The sequence below is a fragment of the Microcaecilia unicolor genome, chromosome 8 (assembly GCF_901765095.1).
Source record: "Microcaecilia unicolor chromosome 8, aMicUni1.1, whole genome shotgun sequence".
Classification (NCBI taxonomy): domain Eukaryota; kingdom Metazoa; phylum Chordata; class Amphibia; order Gymnophiona; family Siphonopidae; genus Microcaecilia; species Microcaecilia unicolor.
In genome coordinates, this window is record NC_044038.1 from 119481420 (window position 1) to 119509091 (window position 27672).

Sequence of the window (27672 nt, forward strand, 5' to 3'; positions counted from 1 at the left end):
CCCGTTGATGGAGCAACGATTTCTGGGGGTTTCGGGGGCTGGAGACCCACCGGACCTCCTGTCCCCGTTCGCGTTTGCCTTCGGGGGGGGGAAGGGGGGCCTGCCAGCATGCAACTGCATGCTGGACAGGGCTCACCATTCCTCCCCAATGATCCGCAAAATCTAACGCCAGCTCGGAGCTGGCGTTGATTTTGTTGCGGCCAGCGACCCAATCTTTGGTGCGCTGGTCGCTGATCATTGGGGATGAATGCGTTAAGCGCCAATTAGCATGCATTTGCAAGCTAATTGCGCTAGAAGCCCTGTTTAGCATGCATTTGCATGCTACTTGCGCTGAGAGCCCTCGAGTGCGCTGTTTCAGGCGCTCGAGGGCTCTGATCATTGGTCGGCTGCAAACTCTGGCGCTAGTATGGCGTTAACAGCCTCTAGCGCCAGAGTTTGCTTTTGATCATGAGGGCCAAAGAGACTATATTTTTAGCTTTAAAAGGGTTTATTAAGTTACAATATGATTAATGCAATCATATAAATAAGGTTACAAACGAGAGATAGTTCTTTTAAGAGATCTTTACAGATGATCTGTACTTAAGTAAAGTAGCCAGTTTAAAAGTTAAGGTTATAATTTAACTTACAGGAGAGTCTTTGTTACAGAGCTGAGTGATGAGCCGCACGGTCAGGGATGTCTTCCCAGCAGGGAGGCAAGCAGCAGGTTCCCAAAGAAAGAGGCAGGTCCCAAGAGCGTGAGCTGGGCTGTTTCCAGGCTTTTTATAATGTTCCCTGAGTCCTGGATATTGTAGTTTGCAGGGAAGCTTGGTCACATGTTTCCTGGATATCTGCTGGCAAATGGCTTTTCTATAGCTTGAGAGCTTTTGCACAGGTTTCAGTCTGCTGTGATAGGTGGAGTTTCTTTTGTCATATAGATGGGCTTAGGAGTCTCTCTGTCTGCTTCAGTTTTTTGTTCTCTAAAGATGTCTTGGTGACCCTCACAGCCAGCTTTTGTCTCTGTTAAGTGTTTGTAATTGACTAGCCCTGCTATCAAAGCCAGTTTCTGCTGCAGTTTCAAATATATTTTTAAAGCTGTATTTTTTATCTGATTCAGCATAATCAATATTATGCTACACATTTCAATAATTCTGCTGCATATTTAATTCTGACAATTGAACTGACATCATGTTACACACATACAGTTCAAACTCTTCTTATTGACCTATAAGTGCATTCACTCTGCAGCTGCTCAGTACCTCTCCACTCTCATCTCTCCCTATACTTCTCCCCGGGAACTCCGTTCACTGGGTAAATCTCTCTTATCTGCACTCTTCTCCTCCACTGCTAACTCCAGACTCCGTTCCTTTTATCTTGCTGCACCATATGCCTGGAATAGACTTCCTGAGCCGGTACGTCTAGCTCCATCTCTGGGTGTCTTCAAATCTAAGCTAAAAGCCCACCTTTTTGATGCTGCTTTTAACTCCTAACCCTTATTCGCTTGTTCAGAACCCTTATTTTATCATCCTCACTTTAATATTCCCTTATCTTTTATTTGTCCTGTTTGTCCTGATTAGATTGTAAGCTCTGTCGAGCAGGGACTGTCGCTTCTACTACTACTACTTAACATTTCTAAAGCGCTACTAGGGTTACACAGCGCTGTACAATTTAACATAAAAGGACAGTCCCTGCTCAAAGAACTTACAATCTAAAGGACAAGTGAATAGTCAGTTCGATAGGGGCAGTCAAATTGGGGCAGTCTGGATATCCTGAAGGTAAGAGTTAGGTGCCGAAGGCAGCATTGAAGAGGTGGGCTTTAAGCAAAGACTTGAAGATGGGCAGGGAGGGGGCTTGACGTAAGGGCTCAGGAAGGTTGTTCCAGGCATAGGGTGAGGCGAGGCAGAATGGGCGGAGCCTGGAGTTGGCAGTGGTGGAGAAGGGTACTGAGAGGAGGGATTTGTCCTGTACACATTCAAGTGTACAGCGCTGCGTACGTCTAGTAGCTCTATAGAAATGATGATTAGTAGTATTCTCTGAGGACAGCAGGCCTTATATTTTTTACAACCCTCCTACCTCCCATTGGAGTTGTCTCCTTTTTTTGGTCTTTTTCTTTTTTCATGCTGTAGTATTGTACTGCGGCAACCACTTTCTTGTGGCGGGTGGGAAGGCGCTCGCACATGTGCAGTTGTGTCTCGCTGTATGTCCAAGACTTCCTTTCTTGGGATTTTCTGCATACCTTATGGCTTACAATAGTTCTTATCTCAGTCTTCCAGTATTTACTGTAGAGCAGCCTACCTCAAGTCTCTGGACTCAAAACTGTTCCAGTCCAGGTTTTCCCTCTCAGCAATACTAAGCTTAGGCCACATGGCTTCTGTCCTACTAAGCAAAAGGCAATACTCACCTTTCCGCCGCTTCCTGGTTTTTGCTAAGCCCTCCTGCGTAGGTCTTCTCAGAGCAAGAAGGGAGAGGGGGAACAAACATATTCTCATAATAGTAATCCTTGCTCTCACATGTTTTAAAACTGCTTCGTGGAAGAGAGATTCTATGCTTTTTCCAAAAAAAAATTTGGGGGGGGGAGGGGGGGAATAGGAAGAAAAACTAAGCCTAGTTTTTTTTATTTTATTTTAAATTAATCTGCTTCCTGGTACTTAATTAAATGGCATTTTTTTCACTAGGGTCCACTTCCATATTCTCTATGAACTCTTCGGCCATGCTAGTCAGGGAAATGAGGTCTCGCCTGTGAATCAGTGGCATAGCCAAGGGTGGTCTCACTTTTGAGCTCAGGCCCACCAGTAGCAGCACACCTATGATGTGGCTGGCAGAGATTCCCAAGCTGAAAACTCCCAACAACTGTCCCTCCTGCTTACCTTACAAATAGCAGATCTTCGCCTGCAGGAAGCAGCGACTCATACATACTGCTCACACCGACTCCAAAGCCTTCCCCTCTGACATATTCCCGCCTATGCAGAAAGAGGAAGCTGCATCAGTAGGAAGGATGTGGGGTCAACATGAGTGCTGTGTATTAGTTGCTGCTTACTTCCGGTGAAAATCTGCTATTTAAAAGGTGTGCAGGAGAGGGGGGATATTTGAGAGACCATATGGCATGCAGGCGAGAGAAGGAGAGACTAAATCACCTGTGGGATGGGGTGGGGTTCTTGGGCCCAGGCCCATCCAAAATTGGGTGTCTGGCTACGCCCCTGCTGTGAATAGTTCCTCTCTCTGGGCTTAAGTTCATACTGGTTATATTCCCAATGATGCTGGCCTTGCATTCCCTCTTAGTTGCTTGGGAAACCGTGGAATCAACAGGCTCCATGTGTTTGAGGGTTGCCCTACCTTTACTACTACTACTACTACTTAACATTTCTCTCTAGATCACCATATCCTGGCCTCAAGGGACTTTTCCTCCAATTCCTTACCTTATAGAATAGTGATCCCAGTTTGTAGAGACCAGCTCCCAGTCTCTTCTCTCTGGGAAATAAACATTTTCATTCCTAGGAACTCTGAGGGCTGAAGGCAACCTCGGGCCAGCCTGTCTTGGTGGTACTGCCTCCCTACAGGGCTCGGGGGAATTGTGCTTATCAGAGTATATGTGGTCTTTGTCCCAATGTGGACATTTTGAAAATTGATCCCAAAGAACAGCAAAGTTAAAAAAAACAAACAGAAAAAAACCCCAAAACCCACCCTTTCCCTTAACATCAGAAAAAAGCCAGGGGGGGGGGGGGGGGGAGCAAACTTGTGCTGTGACTCCTTGCCCTTTCTATTGAATTAGTGCCTAAGAAATGCATTTGATTAACAGCAGCAGACTTCCAGATCCTCTTATTTGTCCAAATAGCCTTCTCAGCTCCATGGGGAAAAGTTCAAAATTCATTTGTCCCAGAAGTGAGCTCCTTAAGTGCAAGAGAATGATGTGGTCTCTAGGCCTATTCAGTCTTAAAATATTCTATCACTGGATTTCTAGCTATTGTGATGAGACAGGGAACTACAAGGTCCAGAATGCACTGCAGCAGCAAGAGAATCAGAGTCAGGGGGAGGACTCTAGCCAGGAGAGTGAGAAGCCAGCAGTTGATTGGGAAATTGAACTAGGTGTGAGAGGGTTGCAGGCAGTGGTGTGCTGGTAAATTTTTAACAGGCTCTCTCCCCAGTCACCTCGGCGCCCCCCCAAAATTGCAGAGCTGGCTATAGGGGGGGGGGGGGGGGGGGCAATGCATTACTCTCTCCAGGAAAAAAAATTAAATGATCCCAGGTTCCAATCTAATTCATGTTTAATGTGGGATAAAATGCCATAAATAAGTAAATAAATATAAACTTTTAATGTTGAGCACCTGATTCTCAAAGTGAACATATTCCAAACACTATAATGAAAATAAAATGATTTTTTTTCTACCTTTGTTGTCTGGTGACTGTTTTTCTGATCATGCTGGCCCAGTATCCGATTCTGCTGCTATCTGTCCTCTTAACTCTGTTTCCAGGGCTTCCTTTCCATTTATTTCTTTACTTTCCTCCTTTCTTCTTCATTTCTGGTCCTCAGCTTCTGCCTATTTTCTTCATCCATGTGCAGTTTTTCTCCTCTCTTCCTTTTCCCTCATCTCATCTTCTTCATTTCTGGTCCTCAGCTTCTGCCTATTTTCTTCATCAATGTGCAGTTTTTCTCCTCTCTTCCTTTTCCCTCATCTCATCTCCTTCCTCACTCTTCTCTCCCCTCCATCCATGTCCAGCATTTCTTCTCTCTCCCCTCCTCTCCCCTGCCCTGCATGCACCCAGATGTCCAGCAGTGACCCTTCTCTCCCCTGCATGCACCCATGTCCAGCAGTGACCCTCCTTTCCCCTGCCCTGCATGCACCCATGTCCAGCAGTGTACCCTCCTGTCCCCAGCCCTGCATGCACCCATACCCAGTGACCCTCCTCTGCCCTGCCATGGATGCACTCAGATGTTCAGCAGTGACCCTCCTCTCCCCTGCATACACCCATGTCCAGCAGTGACCCTCCTTTCCCCTGCCCTGCATGCACCCATGTCCAGCAGTGTACCCTCCTCTCCCCTGCCCTGCATGCACCCATACCCAGTGACCCTCCTCTGCCCTGCCCTGGATGCACTCAGATGTCCAGCAGTGACCCTCCTCTCCCCTGCCCTGCATGCACCCATACCCAGGGACCACCTCCATCCACCCATGCCCAGCAGCGACTCCCTTTTCCCCCCTGCCACCCCATCCCGAGTTGTTTCGTGAATTCTTCTCCTCCCTCCCAATCCGGTCCCTCACCGCCGACTGTCCTCCCTTGCTGACTCGCGCTTCAAAATGGCCGCCGAGACTTCAGCCGAAGTCTCGCGAGGCCGCCTCTGGAAGTCTCGGCGGCCATTTTTAAACGGCGAATCGGCAAGGGAGGACAGTCAGCGCTGGAAGCGGGCAGGCAAGACTGCCTGCCTCAAAGAATTCAAAAAAACAAGCGGGCGGTGAGGCGGATCCGGAGGGAGGGAGGAGGGAGGGAGGAGAGCCAGAGCTGGCTCGCTATTTTCAACAACTGGCTCGCAAGCCGGAAGAAAATTTAACAACCGGCTCTTGCGAGCCGGTGCGAGCCGGCTCCAGCACACCACTGGTTGCAGGCAGCTTTATTAAGAGAGTGGTGGAAAGCTGTAGGGAGGAGATGGAAAAACACTGGGGAAGCTCTCTCTGGAAAAGGTGACAGCTCTGAGAAGGGAAGTAAATTCTTTTGTTTCTCTGTTTGAGTTTGAGGAACTGTCTAAAGTTGGAGAAGGGTTTAGGAAGCAGGCTCTGAGTAGAGTGTTTTTTTTTGTTATGTTTGACTTGAAGAAATGTTTATGTTAAAGGCATTAATAAAACCCTTAATTGCAAGAAGCCTGGTGTTGATGAGCGTTTTGTGAAGGGAGAAGAGGAGGCAGAAAACTCCCCAGTGTTTGAGAGAGAATCCTGTGAGGTACCAAGAAGGCTAGAGCCCAGCAGTGACCGTGTGTCTGGTGGAAGCTAAGCAGGGTCAGCCCTGGCTGGAGTCTGGAAGGGTGACCAGCTTCACACTATTAATGTGGGGAGTTGTTAAAGGTAGTAAGGCGTGTAATGTTTAGGTGGACAATAACTTTATTTTCCAGAATGAGAATAGGATAGTTTTTGAATCCAAGCTATTGAGTTTTATTTTTATGGTTTGTTATATATTGTATTGCTCTAGACAAATTTGTAACGATGATTCTCTGAGGACAAGCAGGCCTATAATTCTCATAAGTGGGTAACACGATCTGTGTTGTTCAGTTCGGAGCTTATATCAAGCTGGAAGGAGCTTTATGGAGTGAGAGACTTGCTCCACTGTGCATGTGTGAGTGCCTTCTCGCCCGCTGTGACAGTACGGGACTGCAAGTTCTTTTCTTTTTTACTGTGGTAGGGAGTGGACGCCATTTTTACTCTGTGCCTCACAGCCTGGTTCGAGAGAGATTGTGAGTCCTTTTTTGTGGCGTTTATGATGTATTTCTCTTCTTTTTTCGTGTTTGGGTTTTTTCCTTTTCCCTTCCCTTATTTTTTTTTAGATATTTTTTCCCCGCTTTTAAGTTTCCTTTCTTTTTCTGTGTCACTAGGCCGTATTTAGGCCTTGACTTTGATTGGGTTCTCCCTTTATTTTTTCTCAGGTGCTTTGCCCCTTTTTTGGCACCATCGAGTCGTTTCATTTGGCCACGGAAGTTTTTCCTTCCATGTCCATGAAAGTTCCCAGTGGCTTTAAGTGCTGTTCCCAGTACAATATGACCATCTCTGGTACAAACACCAATTCTTGGTGTTTTCAGTCTGATCATAGCCCTTCCAACTGTGGCCCTGATGCACAAAGGCAGCCATAAAATACGGCTGCCTCGCTGAAAATTAATGAACTGCTAACAGCCAGCGATGCACAATGGGGATCACATGCAAATGAGCTGCTCGGATACCCTTTTGTGCATTCTCGCTGTTTGCGAGTTTGAGCTGTCAAATGGATTTGACTGCTGTGATGCACTGTGCCACCGCTGTTTGTTAATTTACCCCAGTGGTCCAGTGGACCCTGACCCCCCCCCCCCCCCCCCCCCCCCGTGACCATGGAACCTTTTAAAATAAAACCCCTTCCCCTGCACAGGCACACACCCCTCCCTCCCGCACCTGATCCACAACCCCGCCTCTCCCTGTACCTTACAACAAGGTGGAGGCCGGAGGGCAGGAGCAACAGTTCCCCACTCCTGCCTCAGGCCTGTCCGGAACAAAATGGCAGTGCTGGGCAGGGCTAAGCACCATATAAGGAGTTGGTAGCCCACTTGCACTCAGTCTCCGTTGAGGAAATTTGCAAGGCTGTAATGTGGTCTTCATTCCACACATTCATATCTCATTACTGTCTTGATCAGGATACCTAACACGACAGTCGATTTGGACAGACAGTACTGCAGAATTTGTTTGAGGTCTAGAATTCAACTCCACCTCTCTAGGCCTGTTTTATTCTATTCCAGGCTGCACTCTCACACAGTTTGTATATAGTTTCAGGTTGATCTGTGTTATGGCTTTGCCATTGCGAGACCCAGTTGACCTACAGTTGTTTTCGGTGAACCTGGTAGCATGGGATTCCCGACTTGTGAAAATTGTAGGCCTGCTTTGTCCTCAGTGAAAGCGAGTATTCTCCAAGGACAGTAACAGTATTCTCTGAGGACAGCAGGCCTTATGTTCTCACCAACCCTCCCACCTCCCCTAGGAGTTTTCTTTTTTTTCATATGCTGTAGTATTGGACTAGCGGTCCTCTACTCTTGCGGCTGGCAGAAAGGCACTCGCACAGTGGAGCGAGTCTCTTGCTCAACAAAGCTCTTTCCAATGATATAAGCTCCGAACTGGGCAATGTGGATCACATTAACCTACTTTTGAAAATATAAGGCCTGCTGTCCTCGGAGGATACCTGCTACAGGTAAGTATCTTCGCTTTCACTGAGGACAAAGCAGGCCTACAATTGTCACACTTCGCTTTCCCAAACCTGGCCTGGGGGCTTCCTAGCCAGTCGAGTTTTCAGGATATCTGCAATGAATATTCATGAAATGGATAATGCTTGAAGTGACTCAGCTGCATGCAGATAACTCATGAATATTCATTCCAGATATCACAGAAACCTGACGGGTATTTATAATAATGCCACCTTGGCGTGAACTTCTTTCAATGAAAGTAGTATAAAAGTATAACAATACCTTCTGATATTATAAGTGATGTTCATTCAGATTTAACGACCTTCTACTCATTTCACGTAGAGCACAAAATGGTTTTCTGCTGGCAGTGTTTTTCATTAGTACTAAGCTAAGGTGGAATTAAACAGTGACTTAGAAGTCAATGCCCTTGGCTTCTATGAGAGTGAAAGGTGCTCTAACCCCTTTTTTCAAATCTCCTGATTCTTAGAAACTTAAAGCTGTATATCTGCCAGTCCACATGCCACACTTACTGGTAAAATGTTGCCTAAAATTTGTGGGGTTTTTTTTTTTGCTTTTGTTTTTTTTTCCTTGAAAGTTTAGTGCCCCAGAGTTCCACCATGAAGGACCCAAGCCGCAGCAGCACCAGCCCCAGTATAATCAGTGATGATGTGATCATTAATGGCCATGGCCATATCCATGAGGATGACAACCCTTTTGCTGAGTATATGTGGATGGAAAATGAGGAAGAGTTCAACAGGCAGGTGAGCTGCTAGAGTTTTTAGGATATTTAAAATGTTCTTATGTATAATATATACAGTCTAGATCTGTTTATGCTATTTTAGTTAACTGAATGTCAAGAGTTACAATATGTCATGTTGGGGCTGTTGCAATGGCTAGCTGCACAAGCATCCTGGGCTATATGATATGCTTTAGAGCAAACTGAATATATAGCATAAATGTGTGGAACTAGAGAATGACATGGTGACAAAGTTTGTCTCTGTCCCGTCCCCGCAGGTTTTTCCCCATCCCGGCCCCTTCCCCTGCAGATTCTGTCCCTGTCCTCATGGGCTCTGTCCTTTTCTTAAGAAGCCTTGAACACTTATAATTTTATATTTAAATCTTTTTTATAAAAGGAGCAATATGCTGTGCAACTATCTCTCTATATAAAACGCACCTCCAACGTTCGAATGAAGCCTCACTTACCCAACGTTCCAAAAGTGAAGGGGGTGAGATCGCTTTGTGTCTGCCCCGCCCACGCGTCAAACTTGACGTCGAGGGCGGAGCGTCAGGGAAGGAGACGGCGCTCCTGACGTCTCTAGCCTTCCCTTCGCTGTGTTCCGCCTTCTTCTGACGTCAAGGATGACGTCAGAAGAAGGCGGAACACAGCGAAGGGAAGGCTAGACGTCGGGAGCGCCGCCTCCTTCCCTGACGCTGCGCTGCCGGAACCGCCACGGAGGTAAATTTAAAAAGAAAAAAAAAACAAAAACAGATGTTGGGGAGAGAGAAGAGGGTGGGCAGTAAAGTTGAACAATGGGAGCGGGAGGGCAGGGGAGAAACGACAGCATGGATGCGAAGGGGGGGGCATGGATGCGAAGGGGGGGGGGAGAAGAGGCCTGGCCAGGCTGGGACATGGGAGAGAGAGGAGCATGGATGCGAGGGGGGGACATGGATGGGAGAGAGGGGAATTGCTGGAAAAGGATGAATGGAGGGGGCAGGGGACAGAGGAGCATGGATGGGCATGGATTGGGAGGACAGGGCTCAGGGAGAGAGGGGAATTGCTGGAAAGGGATGAATGGAGGGGGCAGGGGACAGAGGAGCATGGATGGGCATGGATTGGGAGGGCAGAGCTCAGGGAGAGAGGGGAATTGCTGGATAGGGATGAATGGAGGGGACAGATGGGCATGGATGGATATGGATTGCAGGGCAGGGCTCAGGGAGAGAGGGGAATTGCTGGATAGGGATGAATGGAGGGGGCAGGTGACAGGAGCATGGATGGGCATGGATTGGGAGGGCAGGGCTCAGGGAGAGAGGGGAATTGCTGGATAGGGATGAATGGAGGGGACAGATGGGCATGGATGGATATGGATTTCAGGGCAGGGCTCAGGGAGAGAAGGGAATTGCTGGATAGGGATGAATGGAGGGGGCAGGTGACAGAGTAGCATGGATGGGCATGGATTGGGAGGGCAGGGCTCAGGGAGAGAGGGGAATTGCTGGAAAAGGATGAATGGAGGGGGCAGGGGACAGATGGCCATGGATTGGGAGGGCAGGGCTCACACTCTCTCTCATATACAATGTCTTTCTGACTCACTCTCACACACTCTGTCTCACACTGTATCACATTCACTCTCTATGTGCCACACAGTCACTCACACACTCGCTTGGTCTCATACACTCACTCTCACAGAGAATCTGTGTCTCACACACACTCTCTCGCACACACACACACACACACACACACACACACACACTCTCTCTCACACTGTGTCTCACATACACACTTGCACACACTCTCATTCTCACACACACACACACACACACACACACACTCTCACAAACACACTCGCACCTAGACTCACTCTCTCTCTCACACACACACACTCACACTTTCACTCTGTCTCTCACACAGTCACTCTCACATACACACTCCCAAACATACACACTCCGAGGAAAACCTTGCTAGCGCCCGTTTCATTTGTGTCAGAAACGGGCCTTTTTTACTAGTTATTTATAAATTACAAATAGAAAACAATGGTAACAATAAGCAACTATAATAATCCCCTCACTACCACCACCACCCTTAACCCATCCAACCCAACAATAGCTGACTTCTGCTACCCTAAGGAACCCTAATCCACCATGTTAAAATGTCCAAGGGTACAAAATACAGCCCATTCTGTATGCCCTAATGGGGGAAAAATATGATCTATGAAGCACTGTTATGATTTTTTAATCTATGGATGAATAATAAGTCATCAACAATCTCAGGATTCAGTCTAGCTCTCTTGTCTTCCACAGTCTTTCCTGCAATAGAAAATGTCTTCTCAGAAGATGTACTGGTAGCAGGAACGTACAGGATCCCCCTGCAAAATTTGCCAGCACTTTTGCTTGTTTTTGCAAAAAATGAAAACTGTCCAATTAATTAATAGCCTTCAAAGTAGACAATGACATAGGGACAAAGTTTGTCCCCGTCTCCACCCCGTCCTCTCTGGCTCTGTCCCTGCCCCACCCCCATCCTCACGTCATTCTGTATGTGGTGCCTAAGATATTGTTTTCTGCAAGGAATGTACCTTGTTTCTGCAGAATCAATAAAGATGGGTATTAGAAAATAACAAATAGGAATGAGCATCTTGCCATGATACCATGGACCTCAGATACAGAACTGAATAGTAATTTATAGATCAGCTGTCAGTAATATTGCTCTGCTGAGGCATATTAAGTTAAAAAAGCAGTATTTAATTTTTTAGGGTGTAAATCATAATTTAACACACGTTCTGCAATGCCACATAACCAGAGATATATTCTCAAAAAATGTTAGCCATAATAGCATCTTCACAGCAGTTAACCCTAAAAGTAAAGCATTTCAGCACTAGAGGCTGATGGAGTTTTCTTTCGGCGCTCAAATCCGGTTTTGGCCTTGTTTTGGTGAAAATGCTGGGACGTTTTTGGCTTAAATCAATCCCCTTCTCCCCCAACCTAAAGGGGGCTGGACTGCACTGCCCCCCCCCCCCAAAAAAAAAAAAAGCTGTCTCCAGGTCTACCTTAGAAGGCAAAAATAAATCTAGCAAATAAGGTTGCTTGTCAGAGCTTTTGGGAGAAGTAGGAGAGCAACTGGTCCCCAGGAGAAGAGGTTAAAAAAGAGGAGATTTTCTAGAAGAGAATCAATAGAAATAAAACCAAATAAAACATGGAAAAGAAAATAAGATGATACCTTTTTTATTGGACATAACTTAATACATTTCTTGATTAGCTTTCGAAGGTTGCCCTTCGTCAGATCGGAAATAAGCAAATGTTGGTAGATGACAGTATATGTATGTGAAACATCAAAGCATTTCAGTGGCAGTCTAACAGGATGGGGGTGGATAGGTGAGAGACAGGGAGATATGCATGGAGACAGGAGGGTGACAAACAAAGCAGTACATTTTTATGGTTTATAATGGGCTAGAAAACCCAGTTCCTTGTCATCAAGCAGATGAAGCCATTATGTATGGGTTGTGTCCATCAACCAGTAGGGGGAGATAGAGAGCACTCAATTTTTCACAGTGCCTCATGGCCAGCTAGCTCCACTGCCTCTTCAGTATTCTCTATCTCCCCAAGCAGGGTGGCTGCAGCTTCTTCGAGCTCCATCAAAAATCTGCCTGGGGGTGGCTCCTGGCTTGCCAGTTGTTAGCCGGGGTGTTAGAGGCTATAGCAGCTTCACTTTGAAGGCACATAGGTCAGCCCTTTCCCTGCCTTACCCATGCCCCCGTGGATGTGAACATATTAGCTTGCTTTTCCCTGTCCTTTCCCACTCAGTGGATGCAGGCACATTGGTTCGCCTTTCCCTGCCTTTCCCACTTATCTGAGCCTCCGGATTGTTTTTATTTACCTCTTTTGCCTCTGCTTTCCTCACAGTTTTAAAAATAAATAAATAATTAATTGATTAAAGTCGCGTCGCACTTTAGCGCAGCGATCTTGGAAAAGAGGTTTTTTTCTTGAGATTCTTCTGCAGGACCGGAGCTGTGATACTCGGTCTAGTGAGGTAAGAGTGTTTTCTGACTCTTCCGGGGTGGGCCCACGATCGGGACGTTTTTGGCGCGAACCACCATTTTTGAATTTTACCGCCGTTTTCGGCGATGGCTGCGGAGACTGTAAAGTGCTTTTCTAAATGTGGCAAGCGCAAATCAACAGCGGGGCTCTATAATTCGTGCTGTACAGACGGTAGAGCTGGCCCGAGCATGGCGAGCGGCGATCTTTTGCGCTCTGAGCTGGCAGCAGACGCCATTTTGGATTTTCCACGTGGCGTGGCCTCCGTTGCGACGGAGAGCCCTGAATCCGGGGGGGGGGGGGGTCCTCTGAGTGAGGCTGATAGCCCTGGGCAGGATCCGGCCGGTCAGGGAGCGGTTTTCTCCCCTGATTTTGTTTTAATGCTGCATAGGGCGTACATGCTTAAAAGAGCTCTTCCACAGGGTTCTTCGGACTCTCTGCCTGCCCCCCCGGTGGATCCTGGCCTTTTGGAGTTGGCTTTGCTTGTTTCTTATCCTCCTGATAAACGCAGAAGGGCTAATTCCCCTTCTGAGTGTGGCGCACCCCCTTTCCTCCCCCCCCCCCCCCCCCCCCCCCCCCTTGGTCGGGCTATGAGGATTCTGAGGGGTCTGGCAGAACTTCTTGGGCTGAGGAGCCAGAGTTGGGTGCAGAATTGCCACAGGAGCTTGATGATCCGTCTGCGGTGAGGATTTTCCACCGCGAGGAGCTGCCGGCGCTTATTTCAGATGCCTTACAAGCCCTCTCGATTGAAAATCCTGGGAGTGGCACAGCCTCCTCTGTTAATCCAAGGATGGCTAGTACCAGAAAGCCTGCTCGAGCCTTTCCTTTGCATGACTCCATCCAAGAGCTTATTTCGGCTCAATGGGCTGACCCCGAGGGACCTTTGAAGGTTGCCAGGGCTATGGGTCAATTATACCCTCTGAGTAAGGAACATTTGGCTCGCTTTGCAATGCCTAAAGTGGAGAGAACTACCCTCCCTGTTGAAGGAGGTGTTGCCCTGAAGGATATTCAAGACTGCAGGCTTGATTCAGCTCTGAAGCGGTCCTTTGATTTGGCAGGTCTCACTGTTTGGGTGTCTGCATGCAGTTGTTATGCTGCTGGAGCCTGCCTGGCTTGGTTACAGTATGCAGTGGAACAGCCCGGTGATGGAGCAGAGACCTTATCTGAAGTGGCTCCGCGGATGTCCTTTTTGGCTGACGCCCTTTATGATATGGTCAGAGCTTCGGCTAAACAAATGGCTGTAGCAGTGGCGGCTCGCCGCACTCTTTGGCTACGACATTGGGCGGCGGACATGGCCTCTAAGCAAAGGTTGGTGAAGTTGCCTTTTCAAGGCCTTCTCCTGTTTGGTGAGGAGCTGGAAAACATTGTTAAAGGCCTGGGGGATTCCAAACCTCAGCGCTTACCCGAAGATAGGCCGAAGCCTTCCTTTAAGGGTCAGGCGGTCCGCTCTTACAGACCTCGCTTCCGTGAAGCTAAAAGGTACTGCCCGGGGCGTGCTGCTGGGTTCACTTCGCGTGCCCGCTTTCAGCAGAGAAACTCCTTTCGCTCGGACAAACGTTCCGCAGCTGCCGATTCAAGGCCTGGAGTTCAGGGGCGACCCTCTCAATGATGGTGCACCGGCCCCCCTCCTCGTTTCCTGTCATCGGAGGAAAACTTTCACTCTTTTTCGAGGAGTGGGCCAAAATCTCCGCAGATCAGTGGGTCTTGGATCTGATCAGAGACAGATACCGAATAGAATTCGATGCCCCGGTGAGAGATGTGTTTGTGGAGTCCCGATGCGGTTCTGCCGCCAAACGGGCGGCGGTAGAGGAGACTTTGCACAGTCTGTGCCGGATAGGGGCTGTGACCCCGGTGCCTCCCGCCGAACAAGGTCTAGGCCGCTACTCCATTTACTTTGTGGTGCCACGAAAAGGCGGGTCTTTTCGCCCGATCCTGGACTTAAAAGAGCTAAACAAGTCCTTAAAAGTGCGGCATTTTCACATGGAAACCCTGCGCTCCGTCATTGCGGCGGTACAGCCAGGAGAGTTTCTCACGTGTCTGGACCTGAAAGAAGCTTACTTGCACATACCATTTGGCCCCCGCACCAGAAGTTTCTGCGGTTTGTGGTGTTGGGTAAACGTTTCCAGTTTTGGGCCTTGCCTTTTGGCCTCGCCACAGCTCCCCGAACCTTCTCCAAGGTAATGGAGGTAGTAGCTGCCTTTCTCAGGCGAGAGGGTATCCGGGTTCACCCATACCTAGACGACTGGCTCATCAGAGCAGACTCGGAAAAAGAGTCATCTAGCTACAGCCAGAGTGGTTTCAGTTCTTCAATCTCTGGGCTGGGCTGGGTCAGGAGTGAGTGGAGGAGTGGAGGAGTGGCCTAGTGGTTAGGGTGGTGGACTTTGGTCCTGGGGAATTGAGGAGAACTGAGTTCAATTCCCGGCACAGGCAGCTCCTTGTGACTCTGGGCAAGTCACTTAACCCTCCATTGCCCCATGTAAGCCGCATTGAGCCTGCCATGAGTGGGAAAGCGCGGGGTACAAATGTAATAAACATAATATGGCCAAAAGTTACCTGACCCCCTCGCAATCTCTAGAATTTTTGGGGGCCAGGTTCGACACAGCCTTGGGCTATGTGTTCCTTTCCGAGCAAAGGCGGTGCAAGCTTCAGAATCAGGTCCGTCTGCTCCTGAGGATGCCCCGCCCACGAGCTTGGGACATTGTCCAGCTGTTGGGATCGATGACGGCCACCTTGGAAGTGGTGCCATGGGCGAGAGCGCACCTGAGACCTCTACAGTATTCTCTACTTCAACGATGGTCTCCAGTATCTCAGGATTATCAGTGCAGACTTTCTTGGCTCCCTGCGGCCCGCCTCAGTATGGAGTGGTGGCTCTCGGACAGCATGTTGCGGCGGGGAATGCCGCTGGCGCTCCCCGATTGGTGCCTAGTGGTGACAAATGCCAGCCTGAAGGGCTGGGGCGCACATTGCCAGGGTTGGCTGTCCGAGTGATGTCTGACAACACGACAGCAGTGGCCTACATAAATCGACAAGGCAGCACTCAGTGCAGAGCTCTAGCTGCACAGGCCGAACAAATTTGCCGCTGGGCCGAGCTGCATCTACAGTCCCTGTCAGCAGCTCACATTGCAGGTCAGAGCAACGTGCAAGCCGACTATCTAAGCAGGCATCAGATTGATCCAGCGGAGTGGGAACTAGCAGACGATGTATTCCTGCAGATATGTGCCAAATGGGGCAAGCCAGTGATGGATCTTATGGCGACCAGTTCCAATGCCAAAGTCCCGTGCTTCTTCAGCAGACGGAGGGATCCTCGCTCTGCCGGGTTGGATGCCTTGGCTCAACCCTGGCCCCTAGGCTTGCTGTATGTCTTCCCTCCGTGGCCCTTGATAGAGCAAGTGCTCCTGCGGATTCGGCTGCATCCAGGAGAAGTGGTTCTCATCGCCCCGGATTGGCCCAGGAGGCCTTGGTATGTGGACCTCCGACAGATGCTGTTGGAGGCTCCCTTTCCGTTACCTCTGGTTCTGCACCTGTTGTCACAGGGTCCGGTGGTCATGGAGGACGCCTGCCGGTTTGGTCTTATGGCATGGCAATTGAGAGGGCGCAATTGAGAGGTAAAGGCTACTCAAATAAGGTAATTTCCACTCTCCTGCAGGCCCGTAAGCGCTCCACTTCCGTGGCTTTTGCCAGGATTTGGCGCCAGTTTGAAGTCTGGTGTGTTTCAAGAGCGCTTTCTCCGTTGCGGGCTCCTGTCTCGCCGATTCTGGACTTTTTGCAGAATGGTGTACACAAAGGCTTGGCCTATAATTCCCTGCGGGTGCAAGTGGCAGCATTGGCCTCCCTGCGTGGCAAGGTTGAAGGCGTGTCCTTAGCTGCTCATCCAGATGTGGCACGATTTCTTACAGGGGTGCTTCAGCTCCGTCCTCCCATGCGGGCACCTTGTCCAGCTTGGAACCTGGGGTTAGTATTGAAGACCCTTCAGGGGGCTTCTTTTGAACCACTTCGGCGTGCTTCAGAGAAAGATTTGACACTGAAGGCCGTCTTTTTAGTGGCCATTACCTCGGCGAGACGGGTGTCAGCTCCAGGCGCTGTCCTGTAGAGACCCTTTTCTGCAATTCTCAGAGTCAGGGGTCACGGTTCGAACTGTGCCTTCCTTCATGCCTAAGGTGGTTTCAGCGTTTTACCTAAACCAGCCTGTTTTTCTTCCCTCCTTTGTTGAGGAGGAGTTTCCAGATTCATTTGGGCAGTTGCACCTTTTGGATGTGCGCAGGACTCTGTTGCAGTATCTGCGAATTACAAATTCTTTCAGGACCTCTGATCATCTTTTTGTGCTGTTTGCAGGTCCTCGCAGAGGGTCTCCAGTGTCTAAAGCCACTATTGCCCGTTGGCTCAAAGAAGCTATCTTTTCAGCATATCTGCTGTCTGGCCGGGCTCCGCCTGAAGCCTTTAAGGCACATTCCACAAGAGCGATTTCCTCTTCCTGGGCGGAAACTGGAGCACTATTTCTTCATGAGATTTGCAGTGCTGCAACATGGGCTTCTAAGCTCTCTTTCGCCCGACATTACAGGCTGGATGTGGCTGCCAGGAGGGATGCGCGTTTTGGAGCACAGGTGCTAGCGCGTGGTGTGGCTTGTTCCCACCCTATTTAGGGATTGCTTTGTTACATCCCATACTTAATGGCTTTATCTGCTTGATGACAAGGAAGGGAAAATTAGGTTCTTACCATGATAATTTTCTTTCCTTTAGTCATAGCAGATGAAGCCATGAGCCCTCCCTGTATGATTGACTGTATTGCAGTGATTCTGATTTTAGGTGCTGTTCTTGTTTCCTGAAGTTATATTCCTTCCTTGGGGAGTCGGAAATCAGTCTTCAGGATTCTTGTTACAGTTATAGGAAGATGAGTTCATTCCCTCCAGTTCATGTTTTGGGAGGATGAGTTTATTCCCTCCAGGAGGATGCAAGTATTCCCTCCATTTATACAAAGTGGAGGACGAGTTTATTCCCTCCAGGAGGATGAGTTCATTCCCTCCTTTTTTGGAGTTTATGCCCTTGTTAAGGGGCCATCGTTTGCTGTGAGGAAAGTTCATGTTATTCCCATTGCGGTTTGCCATACTGCTTTGGAAGTTTCAAATACTGAAGAGGCAGTGGAGCTAGCTGGCCATGAGGCACTGTGAAAAATTGAGTGCTCTCTATCTCCCCCTGCTGGTTGATGGACACAACCCATACGTAATGGCTTCATCTGCTATGACTAAAGGAAAGAAAATTATCATGGTAAGAACGTAATTTTCTCATCTTTGTTAAGTCCCGTCTGGTGGGTGTCAAAATATTTAATCATTCTGACTTCAAAGGTCTTGTGTTCCTGTATTGTTTTAAAGTTACCTTTCAGGATTCTTACTATGAAATCACTGGTACAGTGTTCTGGTTTTGTAAAGTGGCGCCCCACAGGCGTGACATCCTGGCTGGTACTGGCATTTTTCATATGATGTCTTTGTAAATTAAATTTTGTCTTTAGCATCTGGCTTGTTTCTCTAATAGAGCACCCTTCGCCACATTTTTTACACTGAATGATGTATACCACATTGGAAGATGAGCATGTAAAGGATTCCTTTATGTTGAATATTTTTCCTTTGTGAATGACTGTGGGGTCTTGTGAAATGTTTTGGCATAGTTTGCAGATGGATATATTGCAAGGATGTGTGCCATTCTCTTCTTTTTGAGTCTGTGTTGGGAGCTTATTTCTAATTAGCTTGTGTTTTAAGTTGGGTGGCTGTCGGAAGGCCAGCACTGGTGGGGATGGGAATATCTCTTTCAATAATTCATCCTCCTGGAGTAGAGGCTGCAGATCTTTTATGATTTTTCTTAATTTTTCCAGCTCTGGGTTGTATGTCACTATAAGGGGATTCTGTCTGTGGCTTTTTTTTCTTTGTATTGTAGCAGATTTTTCCTGGGCGTTTTGAGGTAGGACGCAATATTCTTGGAGATTATTTTGGGGTTGTAGCCTTTCTGTTCGAAGGATGCAGTCAGGATTTAGAGGAGTCTGTCTCTGTCCCCTGGGTCAGAGCAGATACAGTGGTATCTTGTGGCTTGGCTGTAAATAATGGATCTTTTTGTATGTGAAGGGTGGAAGCTGGAGTTGTGGAGGTAGCTGCATTTGTCTATGGGTTTCTTGTATAAAGATATTTGTATATAGCCATCGCTGATTGAGACCGTGGTGTTCAAAAAAAGTAACTTTTTCTGGGGAGTAGACTGCCACTGAAATGCTTTTATGTTTCACTTATATATACTGTCATCTTTTGCTTATTTCCGATCTGACGAAGAAAGGCAACCTTTGAAAGCTAATCAAGAAATATATTGCTATGTCCAATAAAAAAGATATCTCTCTATATAAAAGGCAACCCCAACGTTCTGAAGCCTCCGGAAGTTGAGGCGCCCGAGATATCCGGTGTGCCCTGGAGTGTCTGCACCGCCCTCGCGTCAAAACGTCATGACGTCGAGGGCAGAGCTATAACACTCGGAGGGCCAAAACGCGAGGCGAACGCGAACCCCGAACAACGCAAATAGCTCGGAGGGAGGGTCTGCACCGCCCTCGCGTCAAAACGTCATGACGTCGAGGGCGGAGCTATAACACTCGGAGGGCCAAAACACGAGGCGAACGCCAACCCCCAACAAGGCAAGTAGCTCGGAGGGACGGAAGGAGGGGGCCCCTTGCTAGCGCCCGTTTCATTGCGCTCAGAAACGGGCATTTTTTCCTAGTCATCTTATATTCTTTTCCATGTTTTATTTTGTTTTATTTCTATTGATTACCTTTAAAAGTGGACTAATACGGCTACCATACCTCTCTACTCTAGAAGAGAACAAACCAGACTTAACATCCAGACCAGTCCAGAATCTGTGGTTTATGCCTGTCAACCAGTAGATGAAGACAGAGAAACAAAGTAGTTCTGTGAGATTCGCCCCCTTAAGGTGCGGCCATAGAATGCTCAGTATTTTTTTGTCTCTTGCTTATAAGATGGACAGACTGTGTAGTTTCTGAAAAAGCTCTTGACTTGTGCTACTGTTGTGTCAGTAGAACAGAGAAATTCCTCATTTGAGGATTACTGATGAATTTTATTTTAAAAAATAATAGAGGTGGTGAACGTGGTTTTGATGCTGGTTTTGCTGAAATTGATACTGCAGTTTAGTATGGCACTCAGGATTACTTGACTGAAGCCTGTGCTGTGTATTCTTTTATAAACAAACAGCAGTCTTAACCTGCAGTTGTGGTGGTAGGAGTTTTCTTTTATAGTGGGTTCATGTTACCTAGTCTTTGTGGGGGGAGGGTGTTGATTTTTTGGCACAAATATTGGCATATAGATTACTGGCTTCTAAGCCAGGCCACAGTACTGGGCTAGATTTTTGCTACAGACCGTGTGCTTGAGGTAATTTCCAGATGTTTTTTAAACAGAGCTCCTGATGGGCCAACTGCTTCACAGGTGGTAGGGCTTGTATGTCTGGCAGTCTCGAAGAGTGTTCCAGTTACCAGTGTGGCTGTAATAAAGATATATATGTTGGGTAATCTGAACTGTATAATGTTTAAGGAAATATAAGGACTAGATTCTTATTCTTTGGTACAGATAAAGTTTGTGTACAATACAGGTAATGCAGTAACTTTAGCTCAGTTTAAGGATCTTATACAAGGGAAATGTGCCACAAGATAAATATTGAAGTCTGAATTCCTTAACGTCCCTCCTGACCGGTCCAGGAATTGACTGATGGGTTATGCACTCCTTCCAGCAGGTGGAGGCTGAGAACTGACTCTAGAGAGCCAATAAGAGCCCTAGACTCAGTATTTTCAGTCTCCAGCAGGTGGAAGGAGGTGAGCCCTTTAATCTCTTCTGGGGCATTTTTTTTTTTCAGTTTGTTTTTAAATTTTTCAATTGGATACAGTACCGAATCAAGACATTATTTCTGCCTAACAAAATATTGTATAACATCACAAGATCAACATATATAGTAGAAAAGAGCATGAGCATAAACAATCCACCCTCGTACTGATCCCTTTACCCTCCCTCTGAGGGATCTAGGTGTGTAAGGAAACCGCTTCTTTTTGAGCCACGAGCCACTTATCATACGTGTCCCAGATTCTGTGGTACTGAGCAATCGTTCCTTTTCTTATGGATGGCTTTGACATCAGCCGCACATTATCCAGTTTTTCTAGGACAGTCTGTAGTCCCGGCAAGCTTGGCTTCTTCCATGCAGCCGCAATGGCCATCTTGCTTGCCACAAACACTTGAGTAGCAAATTGATGAGTGGCTCGTTTAACTCCCAATGGCTTAAAGTGCAGCAAACAACTGTCCATTTTCACGGGATACGCAGCAGCTGCTACCTGGTTCAGAAATTTCACAACTTCGGTCCAGAATTTTTGCGCATGACTGCAGGTCCACCACACATGAAACATATCTCCCAGTAATTCACATTGTCGCCATCACAGAGCAGATCCTGTTTTATACATTTTTACCAAACGACTTGGCGTGTAATACCAACAATATAATATCTTATATCCATTCTCTATCAGCGCACTTGAGGTTGATACTCACAATAAGGACTTAAAAGCCTGTGCCCATTGTGAAAACTCATATGTTACTCCCAATGCACCCTCCCATTTAGATATATAATACTCTCCTGGGGTGTCATACAATAACAGGGCCTTGTAGATTCTAGTAATACCTCCTCGCCCTCCTCCTCTCATCAGTCCCTGTTCCAATAGTGTTTCAGTTAAGCTAAGTTCTTCTCCCGCCTGACGTTTAATAAAATCTTTCACCTGGTAGTACTGAAAGGCCTGCAAGGGGGAGAGCCCATGTTCTTGGCATAATTCTGCATATGATGTCATTTCCCCTTTTTCATACATCTGGCCTAGTTTGCACAGGCCCATTTTTTCCCCACTCTAAATAGGTGCAATCTATCTGGCCTGGCCCAAACTTAGGGGCAAATCTAAGAAACATATGTATGAAATATGTTCACCATGGAAAAAAAATTTTCTCTCACCTTGCTCCACACCGTTAAGAGCCATTGCAGTAGGGGGAGACTCTCTTTAATTATCTCCTCCAGCCTATGTTTCAGGAGCCATGGCACCGCCCCAAGTGGGATTGGGCCCCACCATCCCTGTTCCACTCTAACCCCTAACTTTTCTGTCTTTTGTAGCCATGTTGCTAAAATTCTTAAGTGGGCAGCCTGGTAATATGCTTGTAGGGAGGGGACCCCATCCCACCTCTTTCTTTTGGTTGGTACATCACCTCTCTCTGTACTCGGGGTGGTCTTTTTTTTTCCATATGAATGCGAATTGTTTCCTCTGCAGGCCCCGCAGGAAGCCATCTGGCAAAGCTATAGGTAGCGCCATGAATAGGTACAAGAGTTTTGAGAGAATTATCATTTTCACAGCATTAATCCGTCCCATCCACGACAGGGTCAATCCCTCCCATCTTTCCAATTCTATAAGCAGGTCTCGTATTTTATCAGGGAAATTACTTTTAAAGATTTTGCCTAATCTACGCAGGATATTAACTCCTAGGTATCTAATGTATTTTTTTGCCCATCTATAGGAGAACTGATCTTGCAATTGCTCCAGTTGTTCCCTGGGTATGTTCACCTCCAATGCTTTTGATTTATCAAAGTTGATTTTAAAACCAGAAATCTCCCCATACCTTTGAATCTCCTTATTGATTATTGGAAAAGAGACCAAGGGCTCCTTTAGTGTAAGAAAAATATCATCAGCGAACAAGAGAATTTTGGTCTCTATCCCCCTCTATCTTGGGCCCCTAATTTCTGGGTGAGCTCTAAATTGTATAGCCAAGGGCTCCATCACTAGGGCAAAAAGTAGCGGGGACAGTGCCTGTCTAGTGCCTCTATATAACAGAAATGGTTGAGATAGATGGCCATTAACTCGCACTGATGCTTTTGGAGTTTTGTAAATCAAGCGCAACCGTGTTTCAGATCGCCCGGTTATACCAGCCTGCTCGGTCACTGCAAAGAGGAATGGCCAACTCACCCGGTCAAACGCCTTTTCAGCGTCCAATGATAGAATACATAATGGGGCCTTGCTAATGTGTGCATTTTGTACCATGTATAGGGCTCTCTGGATATTGTCCAAGGTCTGCCGGCCCTGTATAAAGCCAGCTTGATCGTCATGGATTAACAACGGGAGATGCTTCTGCAGTCTAGTCACCAGAATCTTGGTAAATATTTTATAGTCAACTCCCAACAAAGAAATGGGTCTGTATGAACTACAGAGGTGCGGGTCTTTGCCCGGTTTGGGTATAACTCTTATAGTGCCCAAATTCCACGTCGGCGGGAGCCCAGTCTCTCTGTGTAAGGAGTTAAAAACCCTTAACAATAAAGGGGCCACTAGCTTTCCAAACACTTTGTAAAACTTATTGGTGTAGCTATCAGGTCCCAGCGCTTTATTAGGGGCTAATACTTTAATGGATTGTTCTATCTCCTCTAGTTTAATAGGGCTTGACAAAACCTGTCTGGCACCTTTAGATAACAGTGGAAGCTCAACTTCCTCTAAATATTGTGTTATGGCCTCCTGATTATAGTCAGCCTCTGGTGTATACAATTTCTCGTAATAGTTTCTAAAAGCAGATTTCAAGAACTCCTCATCTGAGTATAACTCTCCTCTCTCATCTAGGCCCCCCACCCCATTCCTGATAGCCTGCTGTTTAAGTTTATAAGCTAAAAGTCGACTAGATTTATGACCAAACTCAAAATGCGACTGACATGCCCTCTGTAATTGTGCTGATATGTCTGCTAATTCAAGTTCATGAATTCGGTTTCGAAGTCCCCGGGCCTGAACTCTCAGGGCAGGTGGTGACTGAGCGCCCCCTCGCTGTATCCGCTCCTCGATTTTTGCTAGCTCCCCCCTCAGCCTATTCTCTTCTGTGGATTGCATTTTCCAGCAATGTGATCTTTTTTTTTCTTTTCATTCTTTATTTATTTCAATTATTTCCAAGTATTTACACTTGTAAAGAAAAGGTACATTTTATCGAAATACTTTACATAGGCAAAACAAACTAAACCCTATTTATATAGACAAAGTACTCTCTAGTCCTCTATTTTGATCCAAGAATAAAGTTAATGGAGAAATTAAAGCAAATTATTAAGAAAATTGAGCCCGACTATAGCTCTGTTCCTTAATCCTTTAGAGCTCTTTTGTGTTAGGATAAACCTTCACACTTCACCCCACTGATCTCTTAGTTGTTATAAATTCTGTGAGTTATGATGACTCAAAAAACACATATTTCACCGATTGATAACAGATTATACATTTACAGGGGTAACGTAAATAGAAGGTAGCTCCTATTTGGAGCACCCCTGGTCTTAACATCAAGAACTGCCTACGTTTTTTTTTTGGGTCTCCTTTGAGACATCAGGAAATATACGGATTTTAAAGCCCAAAAATTCTTTGTCTCTATTCTTAAAGAATTTTTTCATGATCAAAATTTTGTCCATGGCAAAAGCCAAAGTCACTATTAGTGTAGCAGGTGTTACTAAATCCTTTGTTGGAACTTCTAGAATTGCAGAAACATCTATTGGTTGGCCAATTTGTTGAGCATTCTGACTTGGTAAATAATAAACTTGAGTCAATGGGGGAATTGCATCTTCTGTAAACCCAAGCATATCCTTCAGGTATCTATTTAACATTTCCCTTGGGGTAGTTGTTACTGCCCTAGGGAAATTTAAAAATCTTAAATTATTTGCCCTTTGGGCATTTTCCAAGTTCTCAATTTTTCTCCGCATGTTGGTAACATCTTTGACCATAGTCAATTGTATTTCTTGTATTTTCTCAGTTTGAACTGCCTGGGTTTTTATCTTCATTGATGTTTCTTTTCTCTCAGATTCAGTAATTTCTGCTATCTTTTCCAATTTCTGCACTCGAGTCTCAAGTGTCTGAATTTTTGGGCATAAAACTTTACCCAAATTGGCTATTAAAGCCCATACATTCTCGAGGGTAATTTCTGCTGGCTTGTCGTGTAAAAAGGCAAAAGTGTTCAAATTTTGTGTTTCTCCAGTATCAGTACTCATAGTCCCATGTCCTTCCACTGCAGCCTGAGATCCCACTGCATTTTCAGAAGTTTCCTCCAGGGTTACTTGGGGGCCTAAACTGCCCTCTGTTCCTCCAGACACCGAATGAGTTTCCTTCTCCCCCAGAAGCTCCCCTGCTACACCACTTCCTGGTTGCAGCGGAGACGACGTCAAAGTCGGCGAACCCGGTCCCTGGGGTTGCGGGGGGGGGGGGGGGGGGAAGCCCGTTGGTCGGGGCTGAGAGAGACTTCCAGCACAGGCAGCACCCTGGATCCTCCATCCACTCCGGGTGCTGCAAGCGTGCCGCCTACCAACCCTCCTGGAACATTAGGTCTCCTCACAAACGCATCAATTGGTCCCGTCGACGAAGAGGTAAGTCGGCTTGGGGGAGCGCTGACTGCCGACTTCCCTCTTCGTTTAGTCATTTAGTCAGAGGTAGTAATAAAATCCCACCTCAAGCCAGCGAAGAAAGTAAAGGAAGCGAGGAGAACAACGCCGAGCTCATACCGCCATCTTGGATCGATGTGTCCACCTCCAGCAATGTGATCTTAATGCTATGAGCTGGCCTCGCAGTACTGCCTTAAAGCCCTTCCACAGGGTGATTGGTGAGACCTTTCCATTATCATTAAAATGTATGTAGTCTTTAATATATTGTTCTATCGTAAGCAAATTATCTGGGTCAGCTAGCAGCGCGTCATCCAGACGCCAGATACGCTGTTCCCTTGCTGACCTCAAATTGTTTAGATGTAATAGCACTGGAGAGTGGTCCGACCAGGTGCGAGGCAAAATTTCCTGGGCGCCAGTCAATCCCAAAACTGTAGCATCCCCTAGCCACATATCTATCCTAGAGAATGTTTGATGTACTGCCGAGAAGTATGTGTAACTACGCTGGGTGGGATGGTCTCTGCGCCAGAGATCTGTTAGCTGCCAGCATGTTATGAGCTCTTGGAGCTGTCACCTACCTTATTTAGCATAGTTTACTTTCGATGAGGAATTATCTAGATATGGATGCAGTGTACTATTAAAGTCTCCCCCTATCACTAAAGATCCCTCGATATGTTGAGTAATTTTTTTTTGTTGTTACATTTGTACCCCGCGCTTTCCCACTCATGGCAGGCTCAATGCGGCTTACATATTGTATACAGGGTACTTATTTGTACCTGGGGCAATGGAGGGTTAAGTGACTTGCCTAGAGTCACAAGGAGCTGCCTGTGCCTGAAGTGGGAATCGAACTCAGTTCCTCAGGACCAAAGTCCACCACCCTAACCACTAGGCCACTCCTCCACTCCACTAATTTGGCGGTCTAACTACATAAAAAAATTCTCCTTGATTTGCGTTGGGCCCATATACATTTATTACCGTGTAAATTCTTCCTGCTAGAGCCACAATCACCAACAAGTATCTCCCTCCCTTGTATCTTATTATTTTTCGTATGTCCCCTGGCTTAGAGCTTCTAAAAGCTATTAACACCCCCTTACTCTTTGTGTTATCAGAATTAGATGCGAAATATATAGAGGAGTATTGCCTATGGGAGCAGAGCCGCTCATATCTGGGTTTAAGGTGGGTCTCTTGAACCAGAGCTATATCCACCTGAAGGTGGCATAGCTCCCTAAACAACAACTGTCTCTTCCTTAGCGTCCCTCCGGACCGGCCCAGAATGTGACTGATGGGTTGTGCACGCCTTCCAGCAGGTGGAGACTGAGAAAAAAACTGTGACTCTAGCCAGCCAATAAGAGCCCTTGCCAGCTAGAGAAAGATCCAGTAATCTCAGTCTCCAGCAGGTGGAAGGTGGTGAGCCCTTCAGTCTCAGACTTTTCTATACTTTTCTTTTCTCTCTTTTGTTGAGTGTTGGTATAATTTTCGTCTGTGTCCCTTTGCATTTTTGAAGAGATATAACAAAAACCTGCTGTTTGAAGCCTGAAACCCGTGGGGGTCCCTCAGAGCCTCGGGGGTGTCACACTCGGTAGGCCGAGTCCCTCCCTCCCCCCCCCCCCCCCCCCCCACATTCCTCCCTGAAGTAAAAGCATTCTGTCCTAATTTCTGATGCTTTGGAAAGCAGACTGTTGTCAGGAGCAGTCTGACTGATGTGAGTTTCCTTCAGCTCTTCGTTGTAAGATCTGTAGAAGTAGGGAGAGACAGCTACTTAAAAAAAAAAAAAAAAGCTTTATTCCCTCTTGCTGGCTAATTTGACTTTGCTAGCTTGTTTTTTCTTTTTCTAAGCAATATAAAGATTTCCTCATGCGCTGTGGAGGATGGGAGAGGCAGCGGCTTAATCTAAATGATAAATAATTAAATAATTGACTGAAAGAAGCGAGCCTCCCGGTCTGCTGGCTTAGCAGAGCCGTTTGTGGGCGGTAAGAACTAGCAGGGCTGCTCCGGAGCGCTCAGATGTTTCCTGATCAGCTGTTTTTTGTTCCCTGTCCTTTGTTTTCACTCTGTAGATGAACTCCGCCGCTGTTTCTGTCAGCGATGCGGTTTTTAGGAACGGCTGTGTTTGCTGCTTTTGCGCTGTTTTAACAAAAAAGGTCCAAGGTTCTGGTTCCGTTTTGCGGTTGGCGCTGTCGGAGGGGGTGTCCGACTGCAAGTCCGTTGGTCTGCCGCTACTCACGTTTTCCTCTTCGGTTCCGATTTTGGCGGGAACCGCCGCCATTTTGAAGGTCATATTGTATGCAGAAGTGCGTGCAGTGACAACTGTCAGCATTCTGATGAGAGAGTCTGGTGCTTTGCCTACGAGGCGGGAGCTTGCGGCTGAGGGGATTTTTGGCTTGCTTATGTTTCTTATATGGGCCTCCCATAAGGTATTTACCAGTTGAGTAAAGGTGGTCAAGACCTAGCAGGTCATGCAGCGCTTTGCATTGCTCTCTCTGCAATGCCACTACTGCTTATCATTGCTATAGCGCTGCAAGGCATATGCAGCGCTGTACAACATATACAAATTGGCAGTCCCTGCTCATTGAGCTTACATCCTTGATATAACAGCAGGGGGAACTTATTAGCAGGCA

The 27672-nt window shown here is 46.9% G+C and overlaps 1 protein-coding gene across 6 annotated transcripts in view; it reads left to right on the plus strand.

The window, feature by feature from the left end:
• Positions 1 to 27672, plus strand: part of PAIP2 (poly(A) binding protein interacting protein 2) — a 290265-nt gene that overhangs the window by 76999 nt on the left and 185594 nt on the right. For 2 of the 6 annotated variants that reach the window (XM_030211529.1, XM_030211532.1), the window contains exon 2: positions 8472 to 8637. In XM_030211529.1, the coding sequence (XP_030067389.1) occupies positions 8494 to 8637 (144 nt within the window). In that variant the 5' untranslated portion in view covers positions 8472 to 8493. Of the gene's footprint in view, positions 1 to 718; positions 724 to 8471; positions 8638 to 27672 lie in introns of those variants that run through there. The other 4 variants (XM_030211533.1, XM_030211528.1, XM_030211531.1 and 1 more) reach the window with 3 other exon arrangements.